Raw genomic sequence first — 19421 nt, 5'->3', positions numbered from 1 at the left:
AAGTGATGGCTGTAACAGCTGCCCTTCATTCAGAATAAATGTAAAAAGCAATTAAGATTCTTTATGGAATAGACATCTGAAACAATAGGAGCCACTGGCTAAAACGCCGGCCATGTGCGAGGCTGGAATAGGCATTAAGTCATGCAGTCTGACTGGTTTTCCTTGAGGTCTGAATACAAACACGAGGTGGGCGTTGGAGTGTACATATAGTTTGACAGAGCTATGCGAATGAGGGAGAGAGAAGAATCGGTAACACCATGGAACCATCCAGGGAAGGCAGCAAGGAAACTCCAGAGACAGCCAGAGAAGTACTTGTAGCATGACCCTGAGAAAAACCTAAGAGAGCTTTTTGTTAAAGTTCTCACTAAGAAGAGACGTGGAAGTATGAGCAAAAACTGTCTTGGAGTGTTTCATTCCTACCATGTTGAGGAAAACAGGACTTGATGTACATTCTTGGTAAATAATACCTGACTCTATCATCAGTTTCTCCTTCTAATGGAAACCACTTGCTACTTCTTGAATACTGGCTAAAGGGAGAGCCCTAAATTAAAATGAAGGGGAAACAACTCATTCCATTTCTGAAAGAATTCTACCCAAGGAAGCCAGTATTCAGCTGTAAGAAGTATGGATTTGATCTCCAGGGAGATATGTAACATATGAGTTTTTGCAGTGATGCCACTATTTAACTTAACAAAGACTATGGGCCAAATTTAATGGTGAGATAAATTATGGGATAACTACTATGCTGCTGAGTAAGTGGATATGTCACTAAATAAGTATAAATTCCAAAATGTAGGGATGGAAGAGCAGGCATGCAACGGCAGTAAGACAGAACTGGTGGGTGCTTTATGTTATACCTTTTTACGCTCTCCTGTTGTTGTTTTTTTTCTGGCACAACTACCACCCTTTCACCTCCGCATATGAATTAACACTTATTTTCACCCACATACTGATATAACTTAAACCACTTTTAAATTTGGCCCATTATTTGTTTCTGTTGGCTTTGTGCACTTTCAAGCCATTTCACATTTCACTTTCAGTTCAGCAGGAATGAGAGATAGTCTACACACACTTTGTGCACCAGCAAGAGTGCCTTACAGTTTAGTTTGTTTTGTAGCTGATTTAGTTAAATTGCTACAACCCCCCTGTATGTAAATCAGTTTCAGAATCTCCACATAAGGGAACAACTCCCACTTAACTAACATGAATTCTATTTAAATTGTTACATAAACTGTGAGTAGATCAGCCCTAAAAGGAAAAAAATATGTTTTTTCAAAGTATGCTGTTTTTCATAAATATGACTCCAAAATACCATATGGAGTATAAAGAGATGTTAACTTTATTTAGCAATTTAAAAAATATATCTGCATTTTACTAACAATCTAATTGTTAGGTATTTTTGGTCACATATAAAGGACTTTGAGTTTCTAGTCACTCTAACTGTTGAATGACAGGGTGGCATATTATATATGATGACTCAAAATGAGTCCTTGTACAAGCTAGAGCAGCAGTTCTGAAACTGTGGAGCGGGCCTCCCAAAGGAGGCATGAGCAGTGTGCTTTCTTTTTATTATTATTATTGAAGAGCTCTGGCTGTCAGCCCTGGTTGGATAGGTCTCATGCAGAAAAGTCGTAAATACCTGGGAGGTGGTGTCATAAACAGATAGCTAAGGGTTAATGTCTCTTTCACCTGGAGCACCTGACCAGAGGACCAATCAGGAAACCGGATTTTTTCAACTTTGGGTGGAGGGAATTGTGTGTCTGAGGTCTTTGTTTTCTGGCTGCCTGCTTTCTCTGAGCTTTGGAGAAGTAGTTCTGTTTTCTAATCTTCTGTTTCTAAGTGTAAGGACAAAGAGATCAGATAGTAAGTTATATGGTTTCTTTTCTTTGGTATTTGCATGAATATAAGTGCTGGAGTGCTTTGATTTGTATTCTTTTTGAATAAGGCTGTTTATTCAATATTCTTTTAAGAAATTGCCCTGTATTGTGTCATCTTAATACAGAGAGACCATTTGTATTTTTTCTTTCTTTTTATATAAAGCTTTCTTTTAAGACCTGTTGGAGTTTTTCTTTACTTCAGGGAAATTGAGTCTGTACTCACCAGGGAATTGGTGGGAGGAGGAAATCAGGGGAGATCTGTGTGTGTTGAAGTGGCTAGCCTGATTTTGCATTCCCTCTGGGTGAAGAGGAAAGTACTTTTTGTTCCAGGACTGGGAACAGAGAGGGGGAGTCATTCTGTTGGGATTCACAGAGCTTGTGTCTGTGTATCTCTCCAGGAGCACCTGGAGGGGGGAAGGGAAAAAGGATTATTTCCCTTTGTTGTGAGACTCAAGGGATTTGGGTCTTGGGGTCCCCAGGGAAGGTTTTTCTGGGGGACCAGAGTGCCCCAAAACACTCTAATTTTTTGGGTGGTGGCAGCAAGTACCAGGTCCAAGCTGGTGACTAAGCTTGGAGGTTTTCATGCTAACCCCCATATTTTGGACGCTAAGGTCCAAATCTGGGACTAAGGTTATGATATGGTGTAGCAGTGGTGGGATCTAGACAGAATCCAGAAGTCAGTAGGAAGATTATATTTTTCTTTTCTCTGCTAAGGGCTTTTTAGCAGAGAGAAACAGTTTGGTTTTAAAAGGGAACCAGAGAGAATTTTTTTTTCTGCTCTCTCTGGCAGTTTGTGGCTTGCATGTTAAGCAAGAAGTCGTTAAGGGCTATCACGAGTCTTTTGTCACACAATAGCACTCCCATTGAGAGTCATACCAGCACTATATAAATGCAAATAAAGTGGTTTTTCAGGTTTACTTAACATTGAAGATTAGCTAAAGGCACTGTTGCTAGGCAGACTTCAGGAGGCAACAGAGCCTGCAGTTCAGAAGAGAAACACCGGAGGGCACCCCAACACAAGAAAACAGGAACCATGTCTACCAGGACAAAAATGGAGGCTGAAGGGCACTTCAAAGAAGCTGGACACAGGCGAGAGATGGAAAAACACAAACAGGAACTAGAAATAAAACAAAAAGAGATGGAGCTGAAAGAAAAGGAAGAAAGCATCAAACTGGCAGCCTTCCAAAGAGAACAGGCGGCCAAAGAGGCAGCACACAAAAGAAAACTAGGAGAAGAAGAGGTGGCCCACCGCCGAGAAATGGAAAAACAACAAAAAGAAATGGAAAAACAACAAAAAGAAAATGAAGAGAAGGAAAAACAGAGAAAGCATGAACTGGGCTTGGCAAAAGCTGGGCTGCATGTGCCAGCCAACCCTAACAACCCGGCGCCAATTATTGCTCCACAGCACAGGAAATTTCCCACCTACAAGGCAGGTGATGACACCGAGGCCTTCTTGGAAAATTTTGAAAGAGCCTGTCTTGGGTACAGCATCCCCGAAGACCAGTACATGGTAGAATTAAGGCCACAACTCAGTGGACCTTTAGCAGAGGTGGCAGCTGAAATGCCTAAGCAGCAAATGAATGACTATAAACTTTTTCAAACCAAGGCCAGATACAGGATGGGGATAACCCCAGATCATGCCCGTCGGCGCTTTAGAACCCAAAAGTGGAAACCAGAGGTGTCATTTCCCAAACACGCCTACTACATTGCAAAAAACTATGAGGCCTGGATAACAGGAAACAACATTCAAACCTTGGAAGAACTGAACCTCCTCATACAAATGGAGCAGTTCTTGGATGGTGTTCCTGAAGACATCACACGGTACATACAAGATGGAAAACCCAAAGATATCGCTGAGGCGGGGGAGATTGGAGCCAAATGGATGGAACTGGCAGAAAGCAAGAAAGCTACTGTCAAGGGGAACGATTACCACAGGGGGCACACAGACCATAAACCCTACAACCGAGGACAGCCAAAGACCCCACATACCACCCAAGTAAAGCCACAGACACCCTACCCTTCCACCTCACCAGTCTCCAGTAACTCACCTCGGCCCAGTGACCCATCAGATGGAAGATGCTTTAAGTGTAATGAACTGGGACATATCAAGGCCAACTGTCCCAAGAACACCATGCGAGTGCAATTCATTACACCACCATCACACCAAAGATCCCCAGGCCCGGATGCCTCTCAAATACCCTTGGAGCGAAGGGAAAATTTGAGAGTGGGCGGAAAGAAGGTTACTGCGTGGAGAGACACGGGGGCACAAGTGTCAGCTATCCACCAATCCTTCGTTGACCCCAAATTCATCAACCCAAAGGCCAAAGTTACAATTTACCCCTTCATGTCACAAGCTGTAGACTTGCCTACAGCTCAACTGCCTGTCCAGTACAAAGGCTGGTCAGGAATGTGGACTTTTGCAGTCTATGACAATTATCCTATCCCCATGCTACTGGGGGAAGACTTGGCCAACCAGGTGAGACGGGCCAAGAGAATGGGAATGGTTACCCGTAGCCAAACCAGGCAAGCTTCCAGACCCATTCCTGTTCCTGAGCAGTCCACAGAGGCCCCGTCTGTGTTACCAGAGACCCAGACAGAGGTAGTGGACCCGGATTCCATGCCTACCACTGAAACAGCCACAGCATCTCCAGTCCCAGGCCCGGAACTGGAACAGCAACCAGCACCAGCAAGTGCAACCACATCTTCAAACTCAACACCAGAGGGCGCCAGCGAGCCAGAACTGGCAGAAGCACAAGACAGCCATACCCAAAAGGCTCAGCCAGAGCCTGAAATACCCTCAGGTGCACCAGCGGAGAGCGGTTCACCAGCAACGGAAACAACCCCATCACCTACATCGCTTTCAGAGGGACCAAGCCCAAGTCCACAGTCTGAGGAAGAACTGGTGACCCCAGCCTCAAGGGAACAGTTCCAGACTGAGCAGGAAGCAGATGACAGCCTTCAGAAAGCGTGGGCGGCGGCACGGAGCGCCCCACCGCCTCTCAGCTCTTCTAATCGATCCAGGTTTATTATAGACCAAGGACTTTTATACAAGGAAATTCTTTCTGGTGGACACCGGGAAGAATGGCAGCCGCAAAAACAGTTGGTGGTTCCAACTAAGTACCGGGGGAAGCTCTTAAGCTTAGCCCATGATCATCCCAGTGGCCATGCTGGGGTGAACAGAACCAAGGACCGGTTGGGGAAGTCCTTCCACTGGGAGGGGATGGGCAAGGATGTTGCCAAGTATGTCCGGTCTTGTGAGGTATGCCAAAGAGTGGGTAAGCCTCAAGACCAGGTCAAGGCCCCTCTCCAGCCACTCCCCATAATTGAAGTCCCATTTCAGCGAGTAGCTGTGGATATTCTGGGCCCTTTCCCAAAAAAGACACCCAGAGGAAAGCAGTACGTACTAACTTTAGTGGACTTTGCTACCCGATGGCCGGAAGCAGTAGCTCTAGGCAACACCAGGGCTAACACTGTGTGCCTGGCCCTAACAGACATCTTTGCCAGGGTAGGTTGGCCCTCCGACATCCTTACAGATTCAGGGTCTAATTTCCTGGCAGGGACCATGGAAAAACTGTGGGAAACTCATGGGGTGAATCACTTGGTTGCCACCCCGTACCACCATCAAACCAATGGCCTGGTGGAAAGGTTCAATGGAACTTTGGGGGCCATGATACGAAAATTCATCAACGAATTCTCCAATAATTGGGACCTAGTGTTGCAGCAGTTGCTGTTTGCCTACAGGGCTGTACCACATCCCAGTTTAGGGTTTTCACCATTTGAACTTGTGTATGGTCACGAGGTTAAGGGGCCATTACAGTTGGTGAAGCAGCAATGGGAGGGGTTTACGCCTTCTCCAGGAACTAACATTCTGGACTTTGTAAGCAACCTACAAAGCATCCTCCAACACTCTTTAGCCCTTGCTAGAGAGAACCTAAAGGATGCTCAGGAAGAGCAAAAGGCCTGGTATGACAGACATGCCAGAGAACGTTCCTTCAAGGTAGGAGACCAGGTTATGGTCTTGAAGGCGCAACAGGCCCATAAGATGGAAGCATCATGGGAAGGGCCATTCACGGTCCAAGAGCGCCTGGGAGCTGTAAACTACCTCATAGCATTTCCCAATTCCTCACTAAAGCCTAAAGTGTACCATGTTAATTCTCTCAAGCCTTTCTATTCCAGAGACTTACAGGTTTGTCAGTTTACAGTTCAGGGAGATGATGCTGAGTGGCCTGACGGTGTCTACTACGACGGAAAAAAAGACGGTGGCGTGGAAGAGGTGAACCTCTCAACCACCCTGGAACGTCTGCAGCGGCAACAAATCAAGGAGCTGTGCACTAGCTTCGCCCCATTGTTCTCAGCCACCCCAGGACGGACTGAACGGGCATACCACTCCATTGATACAGGTAATGCTCACCCAATCAGAACCCCACCCTACCGGGTGTCTCCTCATGCCCAAGCTGCTATAGAACGGGAGATCCAGAACATGCTACAGATGGGTATAATCCGCTCATCTACCAGTGCATGGGCATCTCCAGTGGTTCTGATACCCAAACCAGATGGGGAAATACGCTTTTGCGTGGACTACCGTAAGCTAAATGCGGTAACTCGTCCGGACAACTATCCAATGCCACGTACCGATGAGCTATTGGAAAAGTTGGGACGTGCCCAGTTCATCTCTACAATAGACTTAACCAAGGGGTACTGGCAAGTACCGCTAGATGAACCTGCCAAGGAGAGGTCAGCATTCGTCACCCATGCGGGGGTGTGTGAATTTAATGTCCTTCCTTTCGGCCTTCGAAATGCACCCGCCACCTTCCAGAGGCTGGTAGATGGTCTACTAGCTGGACTGGGAGAATTTGCAGTTGCCTACCTCGATGATGTGGCCATTTTTTCAGACTCCTGGCCCGAACACCTACTACACCTGGAAAAGGTCTTTGAGCGCATCAGGCAGGCAGGACTAACTGTTAAGGCCAAAAAGTGTCAAATAGGCCAAAACAGAGTGACTTACCTGGGGCACCAGGTGGGTCGAGGAACCATGAACCCCCTACAGGCCAAAGTGGATGCTATCCAAAAGTGGCCTGTCCCAAGGTCAAAGAAACAGGTCCAATCCTTCTTAGGCTTGGCCGGATACTACAGGCGATTTGTACCACACTACAGCCAAATCGCTGCCCCGTTGACCGACCTGACCAAAAAGACCCAGCCAAATGCCGTTAAGTGGACTGATGAGTGTCAAAAGGCCTTTACCCAGCTTAAGGCGATGCTCATGTCTGACCCTGTGCTCAGGGCCCCGGACTTTGACAAGCCATTCCTAGTAACCACAGATGCATCTGAGCGTGGTATAGGAGCAGTGCTCATGCAGGAAGCAACAGATCACAACTTCCATCCTGTCGTGTTTCTCAGCAAGAAACTGTCTGAGAGGGAAAGTCACTGTTCAGTCAGTGAAAAGGAATGCTATGCCATTGTGTACGCCCTGGAAAAGCTACGCCCATATGTTTGGGGACGGCGGTTCAAACTACAAACTGACCATGCTGCACTAAAGTGGCTTCATACTGCCAAGGGGAACAACAAGAAACTTCTTCGTTGGAGTTTAGCTCTCCAAGATTTTGATTTTGAAATTCAACACATCACAGGAGCTTCTAACAAAGTTGCTGATGCACTCTCCCGTCAGAGTTTCCCAGAATCCAGTAGTTAAAAAGTGTTCTTAAAATGTAAAAGTCTGTTAGTTTTATACTTAGTAGTATATGTAAAGGTGCATGTGTTGTATTAATCTGTTTATTTTCAAGTTCTAGAAGGAAATCGCCGCCAGTGAGCTTCCCCACTGTCTGCAATTTGGGGGGCGTGTCATAAACAGATAGCTAAGGGTTAATGTCTCTTTCACCTGGAGCACCTGACCAGAGGACCAATCAGGAAACCGGATTTTTTCAACTTTGGGTGGAGGGAATTGTGTGTCTGAGGTCTTTGTTTTCTGGCTGCCTGCTTTCTCTGAGCTTTGGAGAAGTAGTTCTGTTTTCTAATCTTCTGTTTCTAAGTGTAAGGACAAAGAGATCAGATAGTAAGTTATATGGTTTCTTTTCTTTGATATTTGCATGAATATAAGTGCTGGAGTGCTTTGATTTGTATTCTTTTTGAATAAGGCTGTTTATTCAATATTCTTTTAAGAAATTGCCCTGTATTGTGTCATCTTAATACAGAGAGACCATTTGTATTTTTTCTTTCTTTTTATATAAAGCTTTCTTTTAAGACCTGTTGGAGTTTTTCTTTACTTCAGGGAAATTGAGTCTGTACTCACCAGGGAATTGGTGGGAGGAAGAAATCAGGGGAGATCTGTGTGTGTTGAAGTGGCTAGCCTGATTTTGCATTCCCTCTGGGTGAAGAGGAAAGTACTTTTTGTTCCAGGACTGGGAACAGAGAGGGGGAGTCACTCTGTTGGGATTCACAGAGCTTGTGTCTGTGTATCTCTCCAGGAGCACCTGGAGGGGGGAAGGGAAAAAGGATTATTTCCCTTTGTTGTGAGACTCAAGGGATTTGGGTCTTGGGGTCCCCAGGGAAGGTTTTTCTGGGGGACCAGAGTGCCCCAAAACACTCTAATTTTTTGGGTGGTGGCAGCAAGTACCAGGTCCAAGCTGGTGACTAAGCTTGGAGGTTTTCATGCTAACCCCCATATTTTGGACGCTAAGGTCCAAATCTGGGACTAAGGTTATGATAGGTGGGAATAAAGGGGACAGTCAGAGCCCCACCAGGCTGGGGCTGACAGCTAGAATCCTGCCACCCAAGCATGGTCTCTCCTTCCCACCCAACCCCACTCCCTCAGTGGTAGGCAGCCCAGGCTTGGGCTCTCCTTCCCTCTCCCTTCAATCGCTCACCAGAAGACACTTTGAGCTCAGGGCTCTCCTTCCCCCACTCCCCAATGCCTCATCTGGAGGCAGCGAGACTCCAGCTGTCAGTCCCAGGCTGCCAGCAGCAGCACAGAAGTAAAGGGACAATGGGGCGCAACCCTTACTTCTGTGCTGCTGCTGGCACGGCACTGCCTTCAGAGCTGAGTGCCCAGCCAGGAACTGCTGCTTTCTGTTCTGCCTTCAGAGCTGAGTGCCCAGCCAGCAACTGCTGCTTTCTGTTCTGCCTTCAGAGCTGAGTGGTAATATATGTACTTGGAGGGGGTGGCGTAAATGACTACAGACACAAAGAAGGGGGGCCCGATCAAGTAAGTCTGAGAACCACTGAGCTAGAGCAATTTTGCTGAAGTCAGTAGAGTTGTACAACTTACATCAGGACTGAATTTGGGTCTGTCTTGTGTAAAAGTGAGACTGCCTTTTAACATGTCTATCCGCTATGCCTAAGCTCAAAGCATATATGTGCTTTTATTCATGAAATACATTTATGATGTTGAAATACAATATTATTCTGTTAAATAGCAGCTTCTTTGTTGTGATAATGATCTTAACAGGGTTTTAAACATGCAAGGTTAATGTTTTAGTCATTCTCTAATCTAGTTCGTACATGCAAAACTTAAAGGCTGTTTTTTAAAATTGGACTCACAATGATTTTAAGTTAATAGGAAAAAATTACAAAGCTGAGGCTGGCAGGTCTCTGATTTCAATGATGTGCTGTATCAGTTGTAAATAAATTATCTTTTTCAAGATATGATTACTACATAAAAGTGATAGAAGCAACAAATCATTAATGATGTGAAATACTAAAAAAATACATTAATAAAAGTGTACAAAAGTATTTAGGAAAGACAAAGATCTTTTTGCTTTGATTAATCAGATTTCAGCATCCAGAGTAAAAAATAATTTAAAAATATTATTTCGGCTAAACTACCAAACATTCTAGCCACTTCCTATAAAGGCATGTTTGTTACTGGCTCAGCATATGCGAGTAAGACCATTCGAGTATCCTCTTGCTGGGTGTATAATACTGTATGTCCTTGGGACACAATTTAAAATGTGGTTTTAGCTGACTTTAGAATCAAGTCCATTACATGTTTTCTTTATTCTGGACATTCCACAAACCAGAAAAAAAAAATCAGAAAAAACCAGCCATGAATCGTGTAAACAAATTAATTCATAACAGATGGAGTGAAAGTAAATTTTGGCATGCACAGAGCTACCATTTCATGCTTGTACAATCTTTGACCCTTCCATGTTTTTACATGACAGCTGAAGGTGATTTGAAACTTTCCAGGCTAAGAGTCTGCCACATAAGAAGAGATGAAGCTCCACTTTTTATAAATGGTGCTTAGCACTTGCCTTATAGCTTATCAGGAAAAAAATAGAACTCTTAACAATTCAGTTTACCTAACAAATTCTTGTCTGCTTGCAGCCTCTTTTGAGTTTGAGTGACAAATGGCTGATTTTATGAACACATTATCTTGGATGTATTGATTTTACAAGCTCTTGAAATTCTGCCAGATAAAATACTGCTGCAGCAGCAGCACAGCTAAAAAGGCTCATAAGATGAAGAAAGACCCTCCGCTTTCTTTGACTGAAGTAATTTCTTTTAAACATTGATGTAAGAAAATAGGTGGCTTTTTAAAGTTCTATTAGCCTTGAAGTTGACTGTCAATTCACAGCATCTCACTGATGTCACCATGCACATGGGAAGTTTAAAGTTTGATGAGATTTATTATAGAAGTGAGCAACAGCGATATAATTTTTATAATTGTTTTTAAGAAATGAGCTGAGAGATGAGTGAGTAATTCACTGTGTTTGACAAATTTTCCCTCATGTCTGGTTGTAAGAGCAGCTTATTCGTAGACTTGGGTGGCCAGATCATTAGCTGGGTAAACTGGCATAGCCCCACTGAAGTCAATGGAGTTTAGCCAATTTACACTAGTTGAGAGGCTAGGACTAGATCCTCAAAGATATTTAGGGGCCTAACTCCCATCTGAGGGAATTAGACACCTAAATACCTTTGAGGATCTGGGCCCTAACCCCATCTCAAGATAAGAAAGGATTATTATGTTCTTTTATTCTCTGGTACTTATAAGTCTCTCATTTCCACAGTATCTAAGCACCTCACAATACTGGATGTATTTATCCTCATGGCACCCCTGTGATAGTCATCTAATCTGACCTCCTGCATAACACAGATGATTGAATTTCACCCAGTAAATTCTACACTGAGCCCAATAACTTGCAGTGGAACCACAGCATATCTTTTAGAAAGATGTGCAGTCTTAATTTAAAGACTTCAAGTGATGGCGGATCCCTTGGTAAGGTGTTTTAATGGTTAATTACTCTGAATTAAAAATTATGTGCATTATTTCCAGTCTAAAGTTTTCAAGCTTCAGCTTTCAGCCATCAGATCTTTTTATGCTTTTGGCTGCTAGGTAAAAGAGTCCTTCTAAAAACAGATGTCTTCTTTCTGCGTAGGTTCTTGTAGATCATGATTTCCTCAGCTTTATCTGCTATTTAAAATGATTTGCAGAATATCTTCTCGCAGTGATTCTTTATCTAGGTCATTCCTGGGCATTTTGTTGTAGGTATTTAACATTTGCAATTCAAAATTAGAGCTGTGTTGGTTAGTTTTAATTGAACCTGTGGCTTACATGGTATGATTTCTCTTCCCTGAATGGGTAAGTATTATTCTTAAAATTAGATTCCCAGTGCAAATATTCACATTTGAGTCCAAAATTGCTTTCCCTCAATATTCCTTAATATTTCTTATAAACTTTACTCTTTCCAGAAGCATGCCTACCAGTACACTCATTTGATGGGCTGTTCTTGGAAAACAAGTGAAGTGCCAATAGTCAAAATAAATTCAATTTTTTTATCTGAACAAGCATGTATGTTTGTCCAGCTCTAAATTAGCCCATAGTAGTATGACTATGTCCCAACAAAGTCAGTAGGCTCATGTGCCTATAAGATGTCACTAAAACAATATTAAATGTTCCCTGTGTTTATCCATCATAATTAGAATGTCCTGCCTTGTACCAACCACAATTCTCTGTCTGTAGGCCCTTTGGCTCTCTCTACATTGCTTTGTTTGTATATTTTTGCATACATTTGTTACTCTCCCAGCTCTGCTATCAGCAGCTGTAAATTAATCTTACTAGTCTCTTGATTCAGGAAGTTAAACATGCTTGTGTGTTTCTGAAGCCTAACAAATGTAGGCCCTCGTTCAGGAAAGCACTTAAGCGTGTGCTTAATGTTAAACATGGACTGAAGTGCTGTCCTGGTGAGGAATGCTTTCCTGGATCAGGGCCATTGAAAGGAATGGATTCTTTCTTCCTTCTTCCTTCCTTTTTTATGAATTTTCAATTTATATATTAGGCACTATATTATAGTCTTCTCTTTCCTGTGTTGCAATTTAGTTAACAGTCTTGATCACTTTTTGCAACTCCTCAGTAACATTCCTGCTCACTGACTCATGAGAGACCTAAGTCTCAACTCTACAGAGTTCAATAGCAAAAACAATCTTGCTCTGGGAAAGGCTGTGGAACTCTTTGCATCAGCTAGGAAGATTTAACAATCGTAAGTTGTTCTAGATAGTAAAGGTAAAGCTGGTAGGTGGGCTTGAGGGTATAAGCGGGGATTTGGGGTGCTTTCTACAGTGCTGAGTTAAAATGGACATATTTTTGAACCAATAATGTATTGTTTTAATTATCTCTAATGGTGTGATTGTGTTAAGGGTGGGTCTAGATGTTTCGCTAAAACATTTAGTTGTTATTCAATAAACTCTAAACTAAGATCTGTAGTCCTAAGTATATTTTAATACATTGATGGATAAACTATGACAAGACTGTTTTTAGGCCTTGAAATGGGCTAAAATCATTTACTGCATTGCAGAAAAAGTGGGTGCATTTCCAGAGATATTATTACCTAATATAAAACAGTGCAGAGCTTGAACAGTGAAGTAATGTTTACTTGTTCGTGAGAATGGTTTAGCTTTTAATAATTCTTAAGAATGCAAGGATAAAAAAATTTCCCTGAAGGTCATATACTGACCAGTTTACATTTTTGGAAGGAGTTTCACTTCGCTGGAAGGTTCTTGCCTATTATTATATTGATGTTCTTGGAACTGTACAAACATAGATGACACTGTGCAAATCCCACATAGCTGGCAATCTACAGAATTCAGGCAGGAAAAACCAAAACAAAATCACAAATCGAAAGTCCAATACTTAACAATGTAGAGTTTTTTTATGGTATTAATGTCTGTTTGGTATATTATCACTGAAGGACATTGAAGGATAAGTGATTTTAGGAGGAATTTGAACAGATGGGAAGTCTGAGCATAAATAGTGGGAGGAAATTGCATGCATAAGGATGGCATGGAAGAAGAAACTTTAAAGACACCTACCTGGCTTTTTTTTTCTTCAGTGAAATGATTTAAAATCTCTCAGAAAGCCATGCACATCCCCTCCCCCGCATAATGTCTTAGCTAGTATATGGGTACCATTTTTGCTCTTATGGATAGAATGTCAGAACATCTCATAAGACTTAATACTGCTTTACCTAAAGATGATTCTCCTTTGGGTCAAGTGGTAGTAGTTTGCGTCTTCAGACGAGAAGAATTTTCTTTAATTTTTTATCTTCACCTATGGCCCTTCATGGTGTGTGGAAAACTGATGACAGCGAATCTGTAAGATCTGTTATTCACCTTAAAGGTTTTTCAGGAGAAGAGTCCCTATGTGTACAATTTCTGTTTCCTTTATGGGCAAGTGTTGATGTTGGAGGGAAAGTCGTCTTTATAATTATTCAGCACATATTATCTCTTTGGAGTCACTAAAGTCAGTAACAGAAAAATGTTCACTAAAATCATGTGACTGATTTCAGCTGTGCTGTGACTATTTATTTAATAATGTAGAAGCTTATTGGAATGAATAGGCTTCTTTGCTGATTTAATATGTGAATTTTTTTTATTTGTAATTATTTACCCTAGTGTAGGGAGAGACTCTTAATGAATTGTTTTATCCTATAAGGACATTTCTGATTAAGTTTTAAGTAACTATGTAAAATTAACTTAACTGTTTAAATAGGCAATGAGATTAGCATGAGGATGTAGACTGTCATGATGTCTGTCTGGAGTAGCTCATGATTGTGAGTGCCTACCTCAGGGCAGGCTGTCAAAACAGGGCAGAAACCCCAAACTGGTGGTATTTTCTGTAATTAAATTTCACTAATGTGAACTCCTGGATCACTGTAACAGTCTTACCACAGAGTCACAGATAGTCCTTGTAGGCTGGGGGTTGGCAATCTCTGGCACGCGGCTGGCCAGGGTAAACACCTTGGCGGGCCAGGCCAGTTTGTTTACCTGCCGCATCGGCAGGTTCAGCCGATCACAGCTCTCACTGGCTGCAGCTCACCATCCCAGGCCAATGGGGGCTGCGGGAAGTGGTGCACGCTGAGGGATGTGCTGGCCGCGGCTTCCCGCTTCCCCCATTGGCCTGGAGCAGCTAACCGCAGCCAGTGGGAGCTGTGATTGGCCTAACCTGCCAACACGGCAGGTAAACAAATTGGCCTGGCCCTCCAAGGTGCTTACCCTGGCGAGCCGCGTGCCAGAGGTTGCCAACCCATTCCATAGACTCTCCAGTCTATCTTGCAGTCCATTTTCTCTCTGATTGTTATGTTTCTGTGGATAAATAAATTATACTTTGTTCTGAAGAAGGTGTCTGTCACTTGCATTTTCATACAGATCACCACTCCTGAAAGGAAGTTTCGGGCAGGTGCCAAACTTTGTTGAGCTAGCTAAGGAAACAAAGTTGATAAACCAGGGTACTGTAACCTGGAGACCCAGTCTAAAAGTGGGGTGAATCACAGGATTCCAACCCGAGAGACAGAGGTACAGCTAATCCAGAACCATGACTTTTTGTTAATAAAAATCTGTGGGGGTACAGGGTCCTGCTACAAGTTATATTGGAAAGGAGGTCTAATTAGGTGCAAAGGGAGGAGTTGCATGATACATTAAAAGCAGCAAAGAGTCCTGTGGCACCTTATAGACTAACAGACGTTTTGGAGCATGAGCTTTCGTGGGTGAATACCCACTTCGTCGGATGCAAGTAATGGAAATTTCCACTAATACCCACTTCGTCAGATGCAAGTAGTGGAAATTTCCACTACTTGCATCCGATGAAGTGGGTATTCACCCACGAAAGCTCATGCTCCAAAACATCTGTTAGTCTATAAGGCGCCACAGAACTCTTTGCTGCTTTTACAGATCCAGACTAACACGGCTACCCCTCTAATATTATACATTAAGTGCCCAATTCTGCAACCTGGACTCACAAGTGGTCCCATTTACCTTATGTATTTGAAATATGAAGAAATAAACAAAATAGGGAAGCTAGCCAAAGAGGCCAGATATCATATCAGTGACCCCTCTCTTGTCTGTGCCAGAGCTGATATAGCCAACGTTGTGTTCCAGTGAGCTTCTAACTCCAATCCTTGTGCACCTCTCCGTAAGAAAGACTTCATTTAAAATGAGCGACCTTTTAAATAGAAAGGCTACTTCATTTGAATAGAATATACAATCTCAACTGCACAAATTCTAAACTCCTACACTTGATCTATAGCTTACATGCAATAGATCAAACATACTGTAAGAGGTGTAGGCTGACTGAAAGAACTCTGATGAGTAAAGTCTGCTTTTGCATCAACACTATTTAAAGTGTGTTTGCTACTCCCTTTAAAAAATGAAGTTACTCTAGTTAGAATGATGTTCAGTCTTTGAAGGATTGACACTCCATTCGAGCTCTTCAGATTTGTGAACTCTCTGTGAATCAGTTGGACTGTGGAGATTAGTGTACAGTTTACAAAAATAAATGCCTGTAGTTGTGCATGCCAGATGAACATGAATTATTAAATGAAAGAAATACAATCCTCAAGTCCTAGACAATATAGCTTAATCACAACTGTATGCAGGATAAGTAGTATGACCAAGATAGTCAAAGCTAGAAAACCAAAGATCACGTGCAGGTTGCTCAGCTAGCTGATGTACTCTTAAGTCACTTATCTCCCATGACTGAAAGAAAATCATTGCAACAGGTGGCAACAGCTGCTTTCTACACTAGAGTAGCTGCAACAAGAGAATGACTACACAAATATGTGAAAGTGCCTCAGGTTTGTCATGGTTCAAAGTATTTGAAATCCAGATTAATGTCAGAGTTCAATGATAGGCGGGTTTTGTAAATTCTGCTTTCATTAAAACAGAAATAGGGTTGCACTGGTGTAAAGAAGAGCAGAATTTGGTCCTCTGAGTTTAAATTAAATATTCAGATAATATAATGTCTATAATAATATCTAGTCAGCATGGAAAACAATTTAGGGTTATGATTCAGAAAATTTATGACAAATAGTCAAGGCTGAGATTTTCAGATTATACTTTATAAGTCACATTTATAAAAAGTTTCTAAAGGGTTAGACGGTGATCAATAGATATTAGAAGCTTACTACAGGTATGAGTAACATTAGAGACTGTCAGCAGCACATTCATGGTTATTTGGCTTGGCTTATTAGACTCTAACAATTGATTAACCATTATTAAAACATCTATTAATCATGTATTAACCCTTCATAATTTTTTTCTAAATGTAACCTTAATATAAAATGTGATTTTTTCCCCCCAAATCTTCCCTAAGAAAAATGGATGCTCAATTGCCATTAAAACTAATGGGAGTTTGGTATCCAAATCCCCTAGGTAACTTTAAAAATTTCAGGCCATGGAATATAGCAACATTTATATTAACATTGCCCAGGCTTTTTATTCTACATGGTCATTTTCAGTTTCCTCGAAGTTTTAAATTTTGGGCTGAAATTTGATAATTTGCTCTCTGTGTCAGAATCACAGAATGATTTCTGTTCTGAACATTTCAGCAAAAACAGATGAGCCATTTTCAAGCATAATAAATTACACGGTTGGAAAAATGAATTTTTTCTACAAAATCAAAAGACCTGCAAAATGAAGGTGATAGAAACTTGACATTTGGCAGGGCCATAGCCTCCAGGATATGTGCTTTTCATAGGTCTCATGACCATTAGATCTGATTTGGCTGAGTTATAAGAGTTTAAAAAAACATACTTCACACATGCACACTGTTTTTTGTTACACAACATAAAGAACAATCTGCCATTGTTCCACTGGCATTGCACATGCATGCGTAAATAAACCAAATAGAAATTTCCATAAAAGCTATTCCCTATCACGCACATGCTAAAGTGCTTTGCTAAAATTGAACCTTAATCTCTCTGTGTATTAGGCCTTGTCTAACCACAAATTTGCATTGGTTTAATTTAAATTGTTTTTTAAACTAATTTAATTAGTGCAAAAGGCTCCATGGACACTCTTATTTCAGTTTAAACCGGGCTTATTTTGGTTTACTTAAAGTCAATTAGGAATTGGTTTAAATTAAACTGAAATAAGCTACTCTTAAACTGAAATGAGTGTCTATACAGCAGTTTGAACCAGTTTAACTAAATCAGTTAAAAAAACCAATTCAAGTTAAATCAATGCAGTTTTCTCATGTGGACAAGCCCATAGCTCCCCATCTCTAAAGTGAGGATAGTAACACTGCCCACCCAAATAGGAAGTTGTGAGGCTGATTTTATTAATGTTGAGGCCCTGAGATACTATGGTCATAAGAGCTTTTTCAATGTAATTTTTTTGGATGATATAATAATAGTTTACAACAATAGTCAATGGGAGGGAGGTATTTTGTTTTTTTGTTTTGCACTCTTGCAATTTTGTGATTTCCTAGCCTCTGCATATCTTTACATGAAAATATATTTTCAGTACTCATTCAAATGAATATTAGTGATGTATTAAAAGTAGACTGCAAGGGAGAGAAATGATTTTATGCTGCCTTTTTTTTTTTTTTTTTGCTTCATGATGTATAAAGAAAGTCTCGGTTTCCCTGCCCCAACCAAAACAATTACCCCCCTCCATTTTAAATATAGTGAAAATAGCACCTGGATGATTTTAAAGGACTAAATAAAACAGATTTAATTTAATGCAGATTTCATTGTTACTTTCTTTTGCAGTTTCCTGAGAATGAAGATTTTGACACTGTTTAATTTCATCCTTGCAAATTGTTTAATAATGGCCATTGGTAACTCGGTAAGTTTTACGAAATGCAATTGTACTTATAATGCCCTTGTTTATTTTTAACAGTGTAGAAGAGGTCAAGAATAAGTTACATTATTCTTATGTCTAGATTTTCCTCTAGTGATGGGTTAACTTCAAAAAGTTCAGAAGGATGGTTTGGAGGAGCACCCAAAATTTTTGGCAATAAAACAAACATCCAAATCAATCCGATTTCTTGGATCTGAAAATCTCAAGATTGAGCTTTGTGGAAGGGGACTTCTGTGGCAGTAATTCCTGTTGTGGTTGGGATAGAACTACCATAAGAATAGTCTCTCAAATTCCTAAATTCTGGCACTTCCATTTCTAGTTCTGGTTGAAAGTTAGAAGGGTGGAAACAAATGTAAATTAAATCAAATGAAGGGGGAAAGTCTAGGTTTGTTTCATTTCTGTGCAAGTTCACTGACTGCAATGGGAAAAAAATTGTTACATTAGCATGAAGTCCATTTTCCTTCTTTTAGTTTTCAGTGGGAAGTTTCTGGACTCTGGCTGACTCTGATGTGAATAAACTGGGAGTACTCTAAAAATTTATCCCAGGGTTTTCACTACTTCAAGGATGCATACCATTTCATCTCATTAAAGTCCTCAGAAAGAGGAGAATACAAATGAACAATTCAGTGAAAGATCCTTTCAGTCCTTAGCCTAATTTAAAGTAGTATTTTACTGGAAGGATGTTAGTTCCTCAAGAGTTACAAAATGAAGAAATAGGACACATGTGGCATATTAATAGCAACAACTGGGTTAAATATTGGACAATGTGTCCAAGAATAGAGCTGTCAGCAGCCCTTGAATAATTGCTTCTAAATATATAGTATAAACAATTGTAGTCAGTAAAGCAGACAAAAGAAGCTATATTCAATCTGGTTTAAATCAGTGGTACTACTATCCACTAGAGATAGAGCCACAACCAAATAACATTTCTCTAATTGTTATAATATCATAATATTTTTACTTTGATTCATGTCTAGACTAAAGAAAGATAAAGGAAAAGCAATCTATTTTTGCCAAAGATTCTTGTACTATATGCTTGAAGCCAGAGTCACCATTTCATTACTCTACGTTTCCACTGGTGTAACTCCAGTGATTTCAGTGGAGTTATTCTAGGTAAAACTGGAGTAACAGGCCCCTAATCCACACATCTGAGAGCCAGGCTAATCTACATTAAAGTTATAGAACTGGTTTGTGATTGTCCCCAGGAGGAATAGATCTGATATTCCAGATATGAGACCCTTATTATTGCTGCTCATCAACAAAGCCTTAAAGGTCCTGTTGAGAGTTCAGCGAAAGAGACACCAAAAACCCAAAGTTAGTACTGTTCATTCATAGCTAAACAAATTTTATTTTATTCTCTGTTTCTGGTCAGTCAGTTTCTTATTATGGTACCAGCTGTCCAACACTGCTGATAGGCACCTAGTATCCACCAACATAGGGATGTTTGGTCTCTTGTATCAAGGGTATTTTTACATT

General features: G+C 41.3%; 1 protein-coding gene across 3 annotated transcripts in view; it reads left to right on the top strand.

The window, feature by feature from the left end:
• The first annotated feature begins 12270 nt into the window (after positions 1-12270).
• The window catches only part of FGL1 (fibrinogen like 1), a 44638-nt gene continuing 37487 nt past the window's right edge, over positions 12271-19421 (top strand). For 2 of the 3 annotated variants that reach the window (XM_030565384.1, XM_030565382.1), the window contains exons 1-2: positions 12271-12349; positions 17855-17930. In XM_030565384.1, coding sequence (XP_030421244.1) covers positions 17865-17930 — 66 coding nt within the window. In that variant the 5' untranslated portion in view covers positions 12271-12349; positions 17855-17864. Of the gene's footprint in view, positions 12350-14571; positions 14661-17854; positions 17931-19421 lie in introns of those variants that run through there. The other variant, XM_030565383.1, reaches the window with a different exon arrangement.

The sequence above is a fragment of the Gopherus evgoodei genome, chromosome 5 (assembly GCF_007399415.2).
Source record: "Gopherus evgoodei ecotype Sinaloan lineage chromosome 5, rGopEvg1_v1.p, whole genome shotgun sequence".
In the NCBI taxonomy this organism is placed as follows: Eukaryota; Metazoa; Chordata; order Testudines; family Testudinidae; genus Gopherus; species Gopherus evgoodei.
Note: the sequence above shows the minus strand (reverse complement) of the source record. Positions and strands in the feature narration are given on the sequence as shown.